This window comes from Colias eurytheme, chromosome 10 (genome assembly GCF_061535395.1).
Source record: "Colias eurytheme isolate Ceu_HAF_F1 chromosome 10, ilColEury1 Martin Lab GWU primary, whole genome shotgun sequence".
Lineage (NCBI taxonomy): Eukaryota > Metazoa > Arthropoda > Insecta > Lepidoptera > Pieridae > Colias > Colias eurytheme.
Genome location: NC_142989.1, coordinates 9,453,579 through 9,474,088, shown reverse-complemented (window position 1 = coordinate 9,474,088; position 20,510 = coordinate 9,453,579). Strand labels below are relative to the sequence as shown.

The window sequence follows — 20,510 nt, the reverse complement described above, 5'->3', positions numbered from 1 at the left end:
CTATATCTAACTCTTAAAGATTAAATAAAACCAATCTTAATAGAATGTTTTTCACTTCACAAAAGATTTCTCAAACAAGTTTGGCTCTAGGCATAGATAATATGTATGTATAAGGTTTAAGAGTCCCAGGCACGCGTACCTATACCTAATTTTGCGGGAAACATACAGTTACATTATTAAAATATATTTGAAGCCTATTCATATTCATCTCATAAAGAACAAGAAGATTAATAGGTTTTAATTAAAACGCAGATAATTTATTCCATCTCATATTATTAATTTGACCATCATAATATTTATAAATTAGCTTTCTTACTCATAATTATTCAAAATTTAATACACGATCTTGCGTCATTTGTCATACAAGAATTACTTGCCATTAACATAATATATATATATATGTACTAGCTTTCCGCCCGCGGCTTCGCCCGCGTTTTCAGAGAAAAACCCGTTCCCGTAGGATTTCCGGGATAAAACCTATCCTATGTCCTTTCTCGGGTATCAAAATGTATCTATACCAAATTTCATGCAAATTGGTTCAGTAGTTCAGGCGTGATTGAGTAACAGACAGACAGACAGAGTTACTTTCGCATTTATAATATGTATTAGTATGGATTAATTATCATTACTACAACATACTAATTACTATTCTAAACTAATTATTTTAAGGTTCACATTCGCGTGCAGCGTAAAAATCATTAGTCCTTCGAGCCTTTAATATTCCATCGTTATTTAATAGCAGAGTCTAGTGTATTAGATGTGAGTAAAAAGTATATTAGCTAAGATAAAACAGTTCTGAGAACGTGACCACAGCAGAACCGGTTTCGGCCGTTCGCCTCTTTCACCCGACTTTTGATTTGTTTGAATTATAGACCAACACGAAATAGATAGGCGTAATTATGAATTTAGGAGGCTTTCAGTTCACGCGTGTTATGTTGAGTATATTTAATTGGGCTAATGAAGATTTTGAGAAACACGTGCATTTTGTAATGGGATTTTGGTACTTCCAGTTGCTTTATTGTTGCGATTTTCATTTATACTTGTCTCATGAAATCGAAAATCGTCCGTTTGGCCGTTTAATGTGTGTTTATAATTTTATCTTTATATACGGATAATAATTATATCAAACCAATCATACCCTTTTAAAATAATAATGAAAGTTGAACAAAAGCTCGTGTCTCCGTGGGGTGCGTACAAATGGCAAAATAAATAGTCTCTTCCTGTAATTTTGAGCGATTCTTATATTTGTGATGTTTTCTATTGTGTGAAGTAAAACAACTCCTTACTCTCTTCTAAAATACTTATTTGTTTTAGAGAAACGTATTTATTATTTACATAAAAGATAAAATCTTACATTAATCACTTTTAAACATCAAACAGTCGTATCATTTTTCACTCATTCATTTGTCTACTAATAATTAAAACCGTGGGAAAAGCCCTAAATTGATATCAAAGATTTCCAAGTACAGACGCTTACCGAAGTATCTTTGTTTCAAACCTAACAGCATATTGTATATTTTGTATGATTATTTTACAAGTACATTATGTATTTATTGTTTCTTGAGATTTTGTCTTCATATCTTGTACCCACTTTTTTCAAAATGCAGTACTCTTTATGAAATTATGACGAAACGTGTATAACAAGTTTGTAATTACTAACTGGGTATTTTAAAACTTATCTTATTGGTACCAAATTGCTACTACAGTAAAGTGTTTCTAAATATGGTGTAAAATATAATGAATGACTCCATTTTGCATCATAATAACCAATTAAATTTATGCGGCTCTATTTAACTTACAAGAAGTTGAATCAACGCTTTTATAACAATTTTCTTTCTTCATTCTACTATCGTATTAGTTAGCACAATTTAGTCACAGTCCAGCAATCAGCTAATTGTTATTAAACAAGACGTTGTCTGAACAAATTTACAGTTAGACAAAACCATTAGTAGTTCTGAGTCTCATATGTTACCAGCTTTTGATTTCTTGTGTTTTCAAGCGTGACTGTCACGGTGTACATTACCGGCTAAACGTAAAACTATTTTCGACTTTATGCCCTGTAAATAAGGATCATAACTCATAAGTGATTAGAATGTAAGACGGTCGTGAACACGTGCAATTAGTATATGTAATTGAATGTAAATAGCTTCACATTCAATGTCTTGATATTGAATGCTGGTTTGGAATAACTAGAGCATGCTTATTTTTCATCAGTTTGAATCATGTGTTTAACAAAGGCAACCTGTGGTCCAATCCAGTAGAGGGAAACCAACGGATGTCGTTATTTTACCATTTACTTTTATGTAGAGATTAGCTGCTCCGCGCGGTTTCACCCCCGTGGCTCCACTCCTGTTGCCCGTAGCGTGATGAAATATAGCCCATAACCTTCCTCGATAAATGGGCTATCTAACACCGAAAGAATTTTTCAAATCGGACCAGTAGTTCCCGAGATTAGTGCGTTCAAACAAACAAACTCTTCAGCTTTATAATATTAGTATAGATTGGTAGGAATAATCATGAAATTTTAGCAAACTTAAGCGTAGGCAGTAAACATACCTATTTTAAAATATAAATACATTTTTAGTGCAACTATGTAGTTACGCATCCACCCCAACCCTCGGTATTAGGTTGAGCAATAGCCTTCCGCTGGCCTCAGCAAGACCACCGGAGAGTTCTTGCAATTTAGCATAAGCGTTGCAGTTATTGAAAAACATTTATTTCGCAATAAGGTATCGATTGTATCATTGCATGTAATTCTGGCATTAACATTTGTGACTCCAAATCGTCCACTTGTTATAGTTAATAATTAAATAAGTTTAATTTTAATTTATTTTATTTCTTTTTTTAAAAAAGTCAAATCGCTCCCGCAAAGTTTAACTGGCGCAGCCGGTAGGATAGCCATATAAGGTCTGCATGTCTAGAGGTCTTCAAAATTAGCCCTAGAACATTGCTATAAAGGCCGTGCTATCCTAAAAGAACCGAATAATAAATTTGTTAAACGACCACGACGAGGACATGGGATCGACGATCGGTTGGTGAGTAAAACTTTTTGCCATCCTTTCTGATATATTCCTATATCCTTTTCACGAGAGTGTAATTTTGACTTTTAACTATTTTTAACTGTTATTTTGGGATTGAACGTCTCGCATTATAACGGATCTGGTTTTAATATGAAATTCTATTAAATCAGTAATTAGTTATAACTTATACATAAGAAATATCGTGTTAAATTCTAAGAATAATTGTCTTGCATAAAACTCTGCACAGACTAATTAACTATAGAGTGTAACTTAATTAAAAGTTTTAAATTAGAAAATTAAATGATTTTTGCATAAAGAAATATTAATATTAATTGATTTAATTGATCTCAAAATCGATCGTAATTCAATTAATAATTTTTATATTTTATATGTGATTTTGTACTTTATTTCAAGTTTTAATTTTTATAGTAATTGATAACATATATTTTTTTTTTACTTTTATTGTGCTATATTTTAAGAATTTTTATTATATTGTGTTTTAAATTGATTCTTGTGTGTGTGATTTTTATAATTCGAAATTATTGTAATTGGTTAAAGACTTCAGAACTTTAATTACTCTGTACTTATTTAACATGGAAAGCGTAAACGTAATAACAATTCCGAGTGATATGTTAAAGCTTATTCCTCTTTTTGGTGGAGACAAAAGAATTTTGAATTTATTCTTTCGAAAATGCGAATATATAATTAATAAATTTAGAGGGCATGAAGAGCAGAATATTTACGTTTTACATGCAATAACTAGTAGATTAATAGGCGATGCCGCCGCGTTATTATCCGAGCGCGAAGATATTAACACTTGGCCCGCGCTAAAAGAATTACTGGAACAACATTTTGGCGATCCGCGAACTGAGGATTGCATAAAAATCTCTCTCGAGTCCTGTAAAATAAAATCCGGGGAAAGTTATCTTGAATTTTGTAATAGGATACAGAATATTAGATCGTTACTAATATCGAAGGTTAATTTATCGGTAGATACGGAAATTAAACGCGCGAAAATTGCGATTTATAATCATACAGCCCTGAACGTTTTCTTGTACAATTTGCCCGAAAGCATGGTGCGAATTGTTAGACTAAAATCGCCTAATACATTAGAACAGGCCCTAGAAATTGTGTTAGAAGAAGTTAATTTTCACGAACAATATCAGTCGCGCAATCGTACCCATAATAATACAACGGTACCCCAATTTTTACAAAATCCTCAACAAAGATTTAATTTTGGGACACCAAATGTACCTCAAAAATTTGGTTTTAAATTCACACCCCAACAACCGTTTAATAAAAATTCACAATTTGGTTATAAGCCACCGTTTAATAAAAACCCACAGTTCGGGTATAGGCCTTCATTCAATCAAAATCCACAATTTGGTTATAGACCAACATTAAATCAAAATCCACAATTTGGTTATAGGCCAACATTTAATCAAAACCCACAATTTGGTTATAGGCCTCCTGAAACTTTTAGTATGACGCCACAGAATTTCGGTCAAAGACCTCCTCAAAATAACCGCTTTGAGTCTACTGACGTTTCCATGAGGACGGCACCCCCTCGACCACAAAATATAACTCAGCCAGGTTTTAGAGTGAATGAAACCGACTTACATAATGATAATTATTACTATGGCTATAATCCTTACGACTATACGAATTATTATGGCTGTAATCCTTACGATACGAATTACGAATACGTCGCGAATGAGATGTATACACCCACTGACGATAATCAAGACGTTAATGTGCTTCCGTCTGATGAAGAAAATTTTCAAACGAAAGCCTCTACAAGGAAAAAATCATAGAATTAAATTGCGATCCAAATCTGAAATTTCCACACATTTATATTCCTGAAACTAATTCCAAATTTATTGAAACTGGGAAGCAAAATTTTAACGCGGACGCTTCATCTAGAATTAGAGTTAACGCTACGCATTCCGATAATGAAAACGAATCTATGGTTGTTAATATAGGCGATAGAGACAATAGGCCAAGAGCGCGTAACGACTCTAGTACAATTACTATATCAGAACGCGATTCTAGTGAAACGATATCTATTCCCGACTCTGAAACTCTATCAGCGCTAAGGTCTCCTAGAACATGTGACTACCCAGTCAGGTCACCATCTGTAACGTCAAAATCGGATACAGTTCATTCAGCTAATATAGTAGAATCGTCCGGTATACCTATATTACATGAAGCAATAGATACGAAACCAAATCAAATTTTAGTATATAAGTGGTTTAAGAACGAAAAGCAAGTTCACGACCTTTCACGTGAAAAGCAAAAAGTAAAGGATAGGAGAGGTGGTGAATATCAAATCAGTCTCCCTTCAGGAAAAATTATATTTGCGAAAGACGTTAATAAGCGAAAAAGCAAGGATAAGCCGCGATTCCATAAAGCTAAGGTTATAGGTCAAGGTTCAAGGAACGTTATACCGATAGAGATTGGTAAAAGGAAGACTATGGTCCCTATTAAAAATGTAAAACGCCTTCCGCGTTGTGGTGTTGGCTGATAGTGATGAGGTCCGCGCTGGCCCTTCAACTACAACTTCTTCAACATAACCCGGGAATTTATCCTGTGAAAGAAGGGCAAGCATATCTCCAAACAGACTATTGGACTATAATTAAGGTTTTAAATTTAGATAAGATTAATGATGACTTAAATTTTATTATTAGCAAATACAGTGAATTCGATAGTTTAATTAATAAGAATATTTCATACTTACACGATTTTCAAGTGGCAAAATATCACGCTGAATATATTCGCGACATAACGGTTCAGAAATACGAACAGTTAGTTCCACACAAACGTGTCAAGAGAGGTATCCTCAACCCTCTGGGTTCCTTAATTAAAATTATAACGGGAAATTTAGACTATAGTGACGCAATTAGATACGATAAACTTACAGCTAAACTTGAAAACGATCAGACTATCATTAGAAATAAAATTACCTTAATATCTAAAATGCTCGATAGTTTTATCAATTCTACTGAAGTCTTAAATCAAAATTCTAATATATTAGATAAGCGTTTAAAAATTGTAGAATCTATGATTAAGGAATTAGCATCTAAGGATAATCATTGGGTTTATACTACTTATGTTGTAAGCCTTTTAAATTTATTTGTTAGTAATTTTCGTTCTATTTTTATAAAATTAGGAGAAATAGAGACTGCTCTAGCATTTAGTAAAGTATCCATATTACATCAAAGTATTATTAATTCTACTGAGCTGTTGCAACATTTAATTCTTATATCTCAAACTGAAAATTTAGTGTTTAAAGCGAGTGAGGCAAATTTAGTAAAACTAGAAGAAACTATTAATGTTAAATCGTATATTAAACAAAACCAGATTACGTTCATAATGGAGGTTCCAATTACAGATAATTATACTTATAACTATTACAAATTATACTCTATACCTATGTACCGTGAATCCGATAGTAATACCGTTTCCATTTTTCCTAAATATCCTTACCTGTTGGCAAAGGGGATGAAATACTTACCGGTCGTAAAACCGTGCCGATCGCTCGCTGCTGGAGAACAATTTTTATGCGATGAACAAAATCAAACGCCATATCCTGAAACTACTTGCATAGAACAACTGCTTAAATTTGAAGGAAACCCAATGCACTGCGAACAACAGCTAATCAATATAGAGAATGTGAGAATTCAAAGAATCACACCTATAAGTTGGATACTTTTCTCAAAATACAGAAATACTCTGACTCAAATTTGCAATGGTGATGTCAGCAAATATCCTGTCGTGGGCACATACATAATGACCATCGACGAACCATGTAGCATCGAGATCCAGAATATAACGATTCGCCCTCACCAAGTAATCACTGAGAATGATCCTGTAGAACCAACAAAAATTATAGTTTTGCCGCAATTACCTGTGAATAGAACTCCAATATTATCCAGTACACGTGTACTCAATATGCGAGGCATCAACCTGGACGAAGTTAAATATATGTCAACGATATTAAAGCAATCAGTGTTCAGTGATAGTGAAATGGTTAACAGTGAAAGAAATTTTAGATTCAGTGCTACTTTAGGCTATACGTCTCTATTTTTAATCCTTGTACTTGTAATTCTATTTTTACTTTACTTACTTCGTTATAAGATATTAAATGTAACATGTCTGCGAAATCATCGGATAGTTATTAAAAATGAACAAACCGATAATTTCGCACTTAAGGAGGGAGGAGTTACGCATCCACCCCAACCCTCGGTATTAGGTTGAGCAATAGCCTTCCGCTGGCCTCAGCAAGACCACCGGAGAGTTCTTGCAATTTAGCATAAGCGTTGCAGTTATTGAAAAACATTTATTTCGCAATAAGGTATCGATTGTATCATTGCATGTAATTCTGGCATTAACATTTGTGACTCCAAATCGTCCACTTGTTATAGTTAATAATTAAATAAGTTTAATTTTAATTTATTTTATTTCTTTTTTTAAAAAAGTCAAATCGCTCCCGCAAAGTTTAACTATGTATGTATGTGGTAAAATCCTTAACGAGTATCGGAGTATGTGCTTTGTTTATAAAATATACTTTAATTTGTATACAATATAATATAGTTTATATATAAAAAAATGATAATAGGATTGTGTATTAAACCATTGAATCGTCACAAAATGCAAAACATATTGGGCACTTCCGTAGGGGAAGTGAACTATCCATATTATGATTTAAATCAGTTTCCGTTTATCAATGTTGTGGTTTTGATTAGGGTTGTAACGGAGGCCTACTTAGCGGAGGCGGAGGCGGATGCGGAGGTGAAGAGGTTCGCCTCCGCGGATGCGGAGGTTAACGGAGGCGGAGGCGGAGGTGAAATTTGTTGGGAAAATATAAATAAATTTATGATTAATAGAGTCAGCAACCATTATTTATATTATATATAATGTGTACAATTGTACATACATGTTCATGATTAATATTAGTAATCAAAATTGACAAGAGGCAAATTATATTTTACGAACAAAAGCTTTGCGGCTTTTTCGCCTTCTAAGCGGTTTCTCAAGGGTTCGTAAATTAAACCAGCAGCACTAAATAACTGTTCGCTTGGCACTGAACTTGGTGGCGCCGATAAGTAAATGCGAACTATGGGAGCAAAAACTTTATATTTAACTAGCTTTCCACCCGCAGCTTCGCCCGCGCAGTCAAAGAAAAACCCGCATAGTTCCCGTTCCCGTGGGATTTCCGGGATAAAACCTAACCTATTTCCCGGGGTAAAAAGTAGCCTATGTCCTTTCTCGGGTATCAAAATATCTCTATACCAAATTTCATGCAAATTGGTTCAGTAGTTAAGGCGTGATTGAGTAACAGACAGACAGACAGAGTTACTTTCGCATTTATAATATTAGTATGCTCCACCATAATATGGGATCTTCATTTAGTTGGATTCTATTTTCTTTATTATATTCATTAATTAGTGTTTTCCATATCATGAGGTTGCTGTTGGTATCCATGCTGTCATTTTCCGATTCCTCTTCATCACTGCAATTCTTCAACATATCAGCCAGGTTGGAATGCACACTTTGTATTGGTGACAAAATCTCAAAACTTGTGCTTGGGTCAACATTACTTGCATTTGATGCTAATCTCGCTCTCTTGGCCACAGAAGGTTCATCATCGTCAACTCGGCTTGCAACATTCGAGTCATAAAGGGTTAGCCAAACGTATTAGTTCGGACTGAACCATTTCACTTGAAAACACGCAGCCGAGCGGCCGCGTCGCCTAGCGTCGCTCCTTGCGCGTTGTTTGTGATCGTATTTATGAACTTCCGATATGACTCCGCATAAATTTTGCGGAGGCGGATGCGGAGGCGGAGGTTAAATTCTTTGCGGAAGTTCCGCAGTAACGGAGGCGGAGGCGGAGTTCCGTTACAACCCTAGTTTTGATATAAAGATAATCAAAACATTAACGTGTCGATTTGTTTTGATTTTCAATATTACTTATAAATATAACTTTCATAACACAATTTAATCCATACTAATATTATAAATGCGAAAGTAACTCTGTCTGTCTGTCTGTTACTTAATCACGCCTTAACTACTGAACCAATTTGCATGAAATTTGGTATAGAGATATTTTGATACCCGAGAAAGGACATGGGATAGGTTTTATCCCGGATATCCTACGGGAACGGGTTTTTCTTTGAAAACGCGGTCGAAGCCGCGGGCGGAAAGCTAGTAATCATTAAAAGCAATGTTTAGGAATCAATGGCCACTTAAATTGGTGGTCTGGTAAACATCCAAAAAATTTAATGTCCAGACCAAAAATACAGTATCTACACGCTTTTCACACATATACACCAATTGAACTTATTCCCAAAGAAACCGATACCCTTCCCACGATAGCCAAGAAGCGTCAAATCGAGAATATACTCACAAATTAATATAATCGCATCACTGCACTCCCTAGTATAATAAAAACGTGTAAACTGACCCTTCTCTTGTTCTTATATGTTTTAATTGCAGTTTAGTACATAAGAAACGAATCAGCATAAGCGGTCAGTTGTAATGGCGGTGAAGAGATTTATGGCGGGGAAAACTGAAAAAGTGTGATGAATTTATGTGTTATTGTAATTTGTTTGGTTGTTAATTAGTGCTTTTTGCTCTATATTGGAATGATTTAATGGGTAGTTTTGAAATACATATTCTCGATATGAAAAGCACCTGATTTTTGACGAAAAGTTACTATTAAAAGTTACTATAAAAATATTCTAGCATAGGAAATAATGTTATATGTACATATTTTGTGGATTATTTACGAAGAAACTGAAGTAATTATCAATTTTTATATGTCTTTATAGCTTCGTGTTTATAATATTAGTGTCAAGGAATAATTGTATGTTATCAAGTCGAAAATATTTAAATGATTGAACATACTGATGTAATGAAGATTGAATACTTAATTCTAAGAACGCGTAGGCGTAAGCCGTGTGAATTCTCGCATGATTTATGCAAATATAATTACAATTTATAGGTAAATATGGCATGGATATGTAAATAATTTTTGCCCGTCTATTTTCTGTATTCCGAGGAAAAATAATCATTATGATTGTAATATTTTATCCCATAGAACTTTTGCTTTTTGCGAGAAAACCATTGAAGTCTTCAATAAACCGTGAAACTATGACTAAATTTATCAAGTTATATGAGAATATCGATGGTTACTATTGCTATTTTTAATTTAATTATAAAGGCATTGACATCATTAGATGGTGCGCTATTACCTACATGTTGTTTGTTTAATAGAATTGAATCAATTATTTATTCATAATAATTGGCATAGGAATAACAATATCTTTAATTTATTCGGATCTATTTTATTTCTTAGTTGAAAATGAATATTATAATCTGTAATTACCTATACCTTGTCATACAATAATAATCTTTAGGTGTCAATCGTGACTATATAAACGATTAACTATCTAAGAACAATATAATAAAAAAAATCGATTATATTAAGCTAATACATTTTGTATTAAATAAGTAGTATTGTAGGTGTATCCATAACAATTATATATTTATTAATATTATACGGATCTAAATACAAAGTTACATCAAATATGACAATTTATCTTCTTATATTTTTTTATAAATTTGCGAACAATTTTTAAACAATTTATGCACATTAATTTACCTGTTGTAGGAAATAATCATTTGTGCCAATTCAAAAAATGGCCATCTAAGCAACATCTAAAGTTGAAATTTTAATAAGTGCCATCAAAGTAGTAGAAGATCATAAATAAATAATTATGTGTACCAGCAATAAAGATAAAAGTACTAGAAGACTGTATAAGTAGCATTTTCTTAAAAAAAATGTAAATAGAGCTTTAAAGCTCAGTGTATAAGCTTTAAAATCGTGTAAACCAAGACTAGTAGCCTACCGTTATGTAGCTGCCGCAAGTCGTTAAACATCTCACATTTTATATGTATGGTACATACGTGCACGTGATTTGAAATTATTTACCTTGTGTTACGGCAAATGTTACAATATATACCTCTTTTATAGAATTGGAAACGGAAAAATATTAGATATAAACGCTTAGTGATCCAATGCTTGATTGCCTTGAGCTTTTGCTCAAAAATGTTCGTCGCACAAAAGCTCAAAAATGTTTGAAAGGAGATTTATTTTTTTAACCTTACTTGTTACGAAAAAAAAAAACAAAATCAATTTTAATTGCCGATTAAGTACCTACTAATTCAAAAAGTGAAGGTGTATTTTGCTTTTGCTTTGGACTGTACAATATACATACCTATTATGGAATTATTCATAAATTTTATATACAATAGGCACGTCAAATCTTTTGTAGTTCTAACGAATTGAAATCAGAGAATTTATAATATTATTCAGTTTATGAATACGTGTCACTATAAAATAAAATTTATGTCCTTTGTGATATTTCATATTTAGTGATATTTCCATATTTTAAAATGCTTTTTTAATCACGTTTGCAAACAAATATCAAACGGTTATTATGGTTATTATATACCTATTGACTTTTAACACATTTATCAAAAGCCTGGTACACACACACACATATACATATACACACATTATTGACATGTCACATATTATGTGCTATAGCTACACACACATGGAAAAAATGTTCATCTTTTACTTGTAAATTGTTGTTTAAATACGTTTTTGGGATTTGTTTGCCCTTTGATAAAGACATTGTTGCCGATAAAAGATCCAAAGAAGGAAGATAGTTTGAGTAAACATTTGTTTAAAGGACTTTTGTATTATTTGGTTACTTTAAAATTCAAATTTGTTATCACCTTCAATGTATGCGGGACGTATTTAAGTGAAATAATTTCAATACGGGCTGTTGATATGTTTTATTACCTAATAATACCTAAAAAAAATAAATACGTATTGAGGACTTCCTCTTTTTTCTGTGTGAATACTTTTAACTGAAAACTATTCACACTTCCGAACTCTATATATTATGTACATATATAAACATATAATAATTGTAACTAAAGATACCATAGAACTAAGTATACGCCTTACTTTATAGGTAAAGAAATAATTTTGCACCCAAAAACAATTAAGTATCAATCCATATATCACATACAGATTCTACAATACGTTCTTATACACAGCATTTACCATGTATCAGTATGTGATAAAGACTAAATATCGTAATAAGATTTATGCTATATAAGGCTTTACCGGTGGATGCGCATCTGTTATCCTTCCGCTAGGTTATCCGGATGAGGTTAAATGCAATATCTTGTTCATTGTTTATATTACCCAATGGGTTATTGAATTTATTCGTATATTACTTATCTTTGCAGTTATGGCGTTTGATAGGCAATCAGGGGATTATACCCAGAAAGGGTTATCCCCTGATTGCCTATCAAACGTAATTCAAATATAATTTGAATTTGAATTACACTTACGACTTAAAGCAGTATTAATTCCAGTGCATGTAATATAGTTCTATTTAGCTTATCCGTCAGTTGAGCTTACAAAAGATGTATGAAAATATCCTTCAGATAAAATAAAAGTTAGTATGAAATTGACCGTGAAAAGGTGTTAATATAAAGTAATATGGTATCAGAAACCGGCCCTAACTCTTTTTAAAAAACACGTTCTATTTATCACACTTAAAATAAAAAAAAAAAGTTACTATATCCAGCAAAAGTAACCACAAAGTTAACATCTTTTGACTGTCACATACCATTAATTATTTTAATGTCTATTCGTATGGTTATCACATAAATATAGTACTGTCCTATTAATGTTATTTACAATATGAAAAAAATCGCGATTATCTTTGGAGCATCTGCTTAAACGGGTTGGATGCACCTGTCGACCAGACGCCAAAACAATCGGCAAGCAGGTGAAACAAACGCTATGATCATTTGGTGAATAATTTTAATAATAATACTCATACTGTATGTACCTACGAATGCAATAATTAATAGAGCATACAATTTCTTATGTATATCTTATAATGATCTTTATTTTGTTGATGTTGGGATGTTACATGAAAACATGGAAAATAGACTGAATTATATTACTAGCGGTCCGCCCCGGCTTCGCCCGTGGTACATATTTCGCAATAAAAAGTAGCCTATGTTCTTTCTCAGGGTCTAAAGATTATCAGTGCCAAATTTCATCAAAATCGGGCCAGTAGTTTATGCGTGAAAACCATACATACATAATTATGTGTACCATACATACAAACCTTTCCTCTTTATTATCTTATCTTCTTATCTTATATTATCTTATATATAAAATTCTCGTGTCACAATGTTAGTCTGCATACTCCTCCGAAACGGGTGGACCGATTCTCATGAAATTTTCTGTGCATATCGGGTAAGTCTGAGAATCGGCCAACATCTATTTTTCATATGTACCACGGGCGAAGCCGGGGCGGACCGCTAGTCTTATATATAAAATTCTCGTGTCACAATGTTAGTCTGCATACTCCTCCGAAACGGGTGGACCGATTCTCATTAAATTTTCTGTGCATATCGGGTAAGTCTGAGAATCGGCCAACATCTATTTTTCATATGTACCACGGGCGAAGCCGGGGCGGGCCGCTAGTATTAGTATAGATACAGATTTTCCAAACTACTTTTTTCGATATGTGAATAGAAGTTAATAGGAACGACCTTAAAACTTTTTTGGACAGCTAAAGGGATTTTATGTATGACATGGTATGACTCTTTTATGGTATTGCAATGTCAGGACAAAAATGGTCTGTTCTTGTAACATATCATGACTGTTGTAATGTTTTCTGCTTAGAGATAAAATCAATGTTTTGTTGTGGTTTTATTCTAAAGTCTAAAACCTACATTAATTTTTATCATTTAATTTGCAATCTGTCACATAACATTACTTAGAACACGAATGTGTTTTTCGTTATAATTTTGTAATTATTTGTCACGCGTTGTATAAAGCGTTAAAAATGTAAAGTAATTTTAGAAAATCATATGTTTTTAGTAACGGCCTGACATATATATTTAAATTAATGCGGTTTTTACCACAAACGGTATTTATGCATATCCTTCAGATGACCTAACCTTTAAAACTTTTTTGCAAAAGGATAAACTGGTTTAAAATTGATGAAACGGATTCATTTGTGTAGGTGTTGCAGGAAATGTGTAGGAGTACTATTGTATAAAATACGTGATACAGTTTATAGTATATTGAGGCACTTCGATTGATTTTTAATTGAATTTATCGGATATCGATAAATCGCGTTTAAGCCATCAAAATTACAATCACTTAACTGTGTTTTTGTTTATGTACGTGTTTAAATATATGTTGATTGGCTAGGGTGATGCATAACTTGAAAATAGGTAGCTTATAGGTAGTTACATATTTTTTGCAGTGTCATATGTTGCCTGCACCTGACGTGAAACGTGCCTTCGTTTTTAGTAACTAAATAATCCAACCGTTACTTAGATGGTGCAACATTTGTATTAGTTAAAGAAATAACGCACCTGTGATACTTGTAAGTATCAGTATTCAAATGAGCTTTGGAGTTTTACTTTCTTAGTTATGAAATTAAAAAAGAAGCTTATCGAAAGAAGAGATTCTTTTTTTCGTCAAAAAAAGCATTTCTTCTTCTATACTATGATAATGTGAACACGGCACGGCTCTACATTGTATATGGGCTTTAAATATTGATAAAATACACATAGAATTAATAAAGTAATTAAATACAAAATATAATCAATACACAAACATGATACAACAACAAAAAGTGAGTTCACATGGGTAGGCTTTGACTGATTAATAACATACCATTTGACATTTCAGTAGGTACATACTTTCTTAATACGTATGTTCTTAGAAATTGCACTAAATTCCCATTAATACATTCTCATGGCTCATTCATACAAAATGTGACTCCTACGTGAGATTATCGGTAAAAAGGAGATTTCTTTAAACTTTATCAATGGTACAAAACGTGATATTTAACTTCACAGCTAATATGGATTATGTGGGACTTAATTTAATGCGTAACAGCATAGACAAATATTATTAGTCCATGGTAACAGTGAATAAGTTGAACCAAATGACCTGCTATAAATTTCTTTAATGAAGCGAATTAATGACATAGATATAAGATAATTGTGACTACACTTTGGTTATCTTAATGTATGGGTAATTAATACCTCTTTTGTGTGGACGTGGGTGATCTGTGAATTAATATGTCTAGGGTACTTAAAAGTTTGTAATTATTTATTTATGACTAGATAAGTATACAATTTACGAAACACAAATAATATGTAATCCATACTAATATTATAAATGCGAAAGTAACTCTGTCTGTCTGTCTGTTACTCAATCACGCCTAAACTACTGAACCAATTTGCATGAAATTTAGTATGGAGATATTTTGATACCCGAGAAAGGACAACTTTTAAAGCTCTATCTAAGTTTATTATCTTTTAATACTTACTAAAAATGATGTTATTTTCAGCTGTTATTTTGCCCATATTCACGTTGAGTTTCAAAGAATTATTTACAACAATTCTTTAATTTTTAATCCGACTTAGTTCAATTGTATCCAAACTGTTAACAATTTATATGAAATAAGGGTACAATCATTATAGCCGTATAATCCCTTGCAGGTGTTATGGCATCTGGATATCTTCCGGCGAAGCTTTCGCGAGCTGACTGGCCACGCTTGCCTCGGCCCATCCTGTATTTTTTGCGCCCTCAAGGTAAGTAATTGCATCTATTATAAAGTACATACGGCCATATGCCCTAGTTATAGAAATAGGTTAGTAATAGACTATTTTAGAATGTGTTTTTGTAAAGATGTTTGTGCTAATACTGTGTTATTTGTAGGTAGCAAAGGTATGGACTTAAATATTGTTTGCTTCGTTCAAACTCAATAAATGTGTCATGATATTATGTGTTACATTGATAAGGTAATTGTTACACGTACACGTAGCAAAACAACTATGAATAACGCAAAAATTAATATAAGTATGTTAACAAAGCGTAACTGATTATAACAAAAATAGTTTATAATAAGTTGTATCTTATTTAAGTTTTCAATAGTTATAATGAATCATCAATTCAAAACGATTCCAAATCGCAACTTTTCAAACTTTAAAACTCCACATGAGTTTAAATGTAATCTCAAAATTAGTTGTTGGTACATAGATAGTTATAAGAATATGGTTTTTCGTACCCGCGAGGCCTCGACCACGGCAAGCAAACGTGACCTCTCGAACAATACGCTGTTTGCCAGGCTCAGGCTCGACCCCAATCATGAACAACTTTCGACACGTCTCGAGAACAAAACGATGACGTTGCTAAAAGGATTCTAAAATCGCTTGTAGGCACTGTAAGGAAGATTGTATTAAAAATCTATATTACTACAGATTGTCACGGCTCTCCCTGGGATAACCCAGGATAAAAAGTATATAGATTGGTTTTAAATTTATGCGATAAAAGAGTCGAATACTTTAGAATCAAATTTAATCTCTTTAAACAATATGCTAAAGATGTTTTAAAGTTCTCCAGAACTTACCTTGGTTTAATTAATTATTATCCCGCAAACTTGAGATAAAAGGAATATCATGTATCAAAACTTTTTGGTTTTACACGTGTGGAAAGTATTATGTTACTTACACGCTATGTTGGATCATTTCTGCGCTCTTTCGGCAATGTTAAATGAAAGTTTTTTTGAGCGTAACGTATTGTATGGCAATCTCACCGCAAACCACTCGAAAGGTTATAAAAAAGGAGTGGTTACATACATACATATTAGATATCTCGTAGTTTGTTAGAAGCATATTTTGCTACTATATTCGAATAAAAACAACTCGCACTTACAATAGTGTTAACAAAGAAAACAAAATAAAATTACCAGGCGAGCATAACCAACATTAGATTCTATCGAACTATAAATAAACCTCACAGATTTACACAAGCATTAAATTACATCTACTTAACTTTTCTTACACCAGAGTTCATCTAACAATTTGAAATTGCATCAAGTTTTTCATGGATGTAATTATGTGAGCGTGTTCCTCTTAAAATAGCTCCTCTATTACGCGATTCGCGACGTTATTCGCATTAAAGTAGACTGGTTTACTAAGTGTGTCGTGATTTAGCTGTAGGTAGATAGCTATAGGCTATGGCTTAGTCCTTTACCTTGCTCGCTTTATGGTCCTTTGTTAGAGCTGTGTGATAAAGAAATCTTAACGTCTTAGGTTTCAAGAAACGGACAAAGAGGCTTTATCGTTCTAAAGCTCATCATAAATTCGGTTGGTAAGCGTTGGACAGAATGGCATTTATTTTCTTGTCTTTTTAATCATAATTTAGACGGGTTATTGGTTGTAAATCATATTATAAATTCAGAATTGTATTAAGAACAAAACGACACTGCATTTTAAATTGACTTCATGGCTATGAAATTGACATGAATTGCAAATTTTGTTTTGAAATAGTAGCCGCAGTGTTAAATAATTTTCAGTTGAACTGATTTATTACACACGCAACAATATAATAATTTAAATAACTTTATTCGAATACTTCAAACAATTTAAGAAAGTAATTAAAAAGAGAAACAGCGTTTAATTTAAATGTTAACAATTGCGTTAGCAAACAGTCGAATGAGTTCATTTAAAATAAACATACATACATATTTCAGTAGTCTTTACACTGTTTCGACATTCTAAATAAGATGAAAGATATATTTGTGAACACTAACATGTTTATTTACATTTAGCACCGTTATTTTGGCAGACAGTAACTGCTGGGTGCTATTAAACCGTGCGTTAAAAATTGAATTTGTCTTGCAAACGAGCTGAGTTAAACTGTGGCTAAAGATTACACAATGCTCAGCTACATTGACCTCCGTATTTGTAGACAATACTGGTCAAATGTTTCAAGTCTTTGAACTATTTAAATGAAAGCTATTAGTCTGCTCTATATCCACTTACCTACTTATTGAATTCATCATCATTATTGGCCTTTTATGATCCTGTTTTATGGATATAGGCCGCGTATAAGGGTAGGGGAACCTCTCTAATTTTACATACTTAATATAAAAAAAAAATTCCTTTTGCAATGCAAGTTATATACATAGAGACGTCGTATGTATATAGAAACCATTTATACAAGTAGGTACACATTCATTAAATTATCTTATTAATATGGATTGCTATAAATATTTAGTATGCAACGAGTTGTGATAAAATTCATTATGTGAGTATGAACTAACATTTTTCTTAGTAACTACGTGCTATGTGCGTACTAGGTCTAAAAATTACCAGAAGCTAGTTACAAAATGCTATGAGATTATTTACGAAATAATAAGGCATATATTTGTATGATTTTTATTTATAGTTTATCTCAATATTAATTAATTGTAACTTTAAAGTTGAAGATGAACCGCCATAGACTCCTGATCATTTAATTATTTTTGTACGAAAATAGAGACATAATATTGTTGTACTAGTAAAATACTTACAATTATTATTTATTTATGATGATCGTGTTAGTATTTATTTTAGACTAGATTTCCGCCCGCGGCTTCGCGCGCGTTTTCAAAGGAAAACCCACATATTTCCCGATCCCGTGGGATTTCCGGGATAAAACCTATATAATAAAAGAATAGATAATCCAGGTTACCCTCTATATGTGCGCTAAATTTAATTGTGATTGGTTCAGTAGTATTTGCATGAAAGAGAAACAAACACACACATCCTCACAAACTTTCACATTTATAATATTAGTAGGATAGGATAGGATACTGGATAGGATTAAGTAATATGCCAAAAAGCGATGTAGTTATGACTTATATTCAAAGTAGGCATAGAATCACACAAAATTCCGTTGTTCAGAGAGGAATTACTATGTGTGTTATTTCATTCTAGTTTTCGTTATCTCTCTTATGGTTAGGTATTTAGACATGTCTAGACACATTTTATCGTAAACGTATTAGAGGCTTGTAAAATTGCTCTAGAAATGGCTTCGTAAATTATTTATAGTGCGAATTTATTGTCTTTTATGATACCGATAAAAACGGTTGTTGTTAAAATATATCACATGCATGATACAATTGTAGGTTATCAACCTAAAGGTAATAAAAACGTTTAGTAGAAATTATTGTAACTTACGTAGATATTTCTAGCTTTTGGTAGAGAACACTAAATAATAAGATAGAGTCATCACCTCATAATATTTTTATAAGTTTATTACATACAACTGTAGTGTATCAAGAGTAGGTAGAGTCACGTCCAAAAGTTTTAAATAAATAGCATATCCAAAGATGACCAAAAACAAGGCGTGAAGCAATTACTTAATTTGTTACAGTTCGTATACTATCCATTTTTGTTATAGTTAATATGAAGAGAGGCACGTAATAGATAGAGATAATAGTTACTGGTGGGCTTGTATATAATCGTTTGTACATCACGCAAGATATGTAATGTGATTATTGATAAACTTCAGTACTTTAAGTTTGATAGATTGATTATGATCAAGAGAATTGAAAGTTGTTTCTCTTATAATTTCAAAAAGTACCTGCTTCTTAATTGGGTTCATTTTAATGAAAGGATAGACAAATAATAATTAACTAATACCCACACTCTAGTAATTTTCTTTTGTAATAAGGTTAGTACAAAAACATGAAACCTTGAATTGGATTCCTGGCGGAAATGAAATTTAAAGTATACAAAATTAGATTTTATACTACAGGAATGATATAGCGATAACATCATAATAATAATTATGCTCTTTGGCAATCTAGTTCTCATTGATTCTTAGAAATGTGACGTCACAATTCAAAACATATACATATACTTCTATTCTATAGTATGTCCGTCTTACGATACCGAAGTACCTACAACATTATACAGATAAGTGAGCACGCGCAGCTGCAGTGGACCGGTTTTGGTCATGTTTACGGAGCATTTCGTGATCTACATCAACTATAGATCTGACTACAATCCAGTCTGCCAGTGACCGATTATGAATAATTTGTGACGTGGCGTGATTGATAGGTAGACAGAGGTGGGAGTGGAAAGGTTACGAATAACACGATATTTTTAAAGTAATTAATAAATGTTTTAGGCAAAGCTTAGTAAGTTATTGTTTCTTCAAATTTATAGAATTTGTATTGTGTTCTAATTTGTTAAACTACAATAAATTAATAGTAGAAAGAATGTAGCGTCTGCCTCTTAAATATCGGAATGTAATAAATTTAAAAGAAAATTGTAAAACTTAAACAAAAACTTTTCTTTACCAGGCTTTCTAGTTTCTATACGCAAGCATTGTTAAATAACAGCAATAGAACACAATGGAAATCCGCTTGTTTGCGTGCTTCGAGACCTTTTAATATTTACTACTAAGTGCTGGTAAATATTATGTCATGGTATAAGTAAAATACATAAATCATTAAGGGGGCGCATAAAGCAAAATAACCAATCTTCTATTAGATGATACGTGTAATATGCAAGACCAAATCTAAAAAATAA

General features: G+C 32.5%; 1 protein-coding gene across 2 annotated transcripts in view; it reads left to right on the top strand.

Annotated features, from left to right (window-relative positions):
* The window catches only part of ec (ubiquitin specific peptidase echinus), a 73,573-nt gene that overhangs the window by 32,872 nt on the left and 20,191 nt on the right, over positions 1-20,510 (top strand). For both annotated transcript variants that reach the window (XM_090106084.1, XM_090106087.1), the window contains one exon: positions 15,645-15,737. In XM_090106084.1, the coding sequence (XP_089962210.1) occupies positions 15,645-15,737 (93 nt within the window). The remainder of the gene's footprint in view (positions 1-15,644; positions 15,738-20,510) is intronic.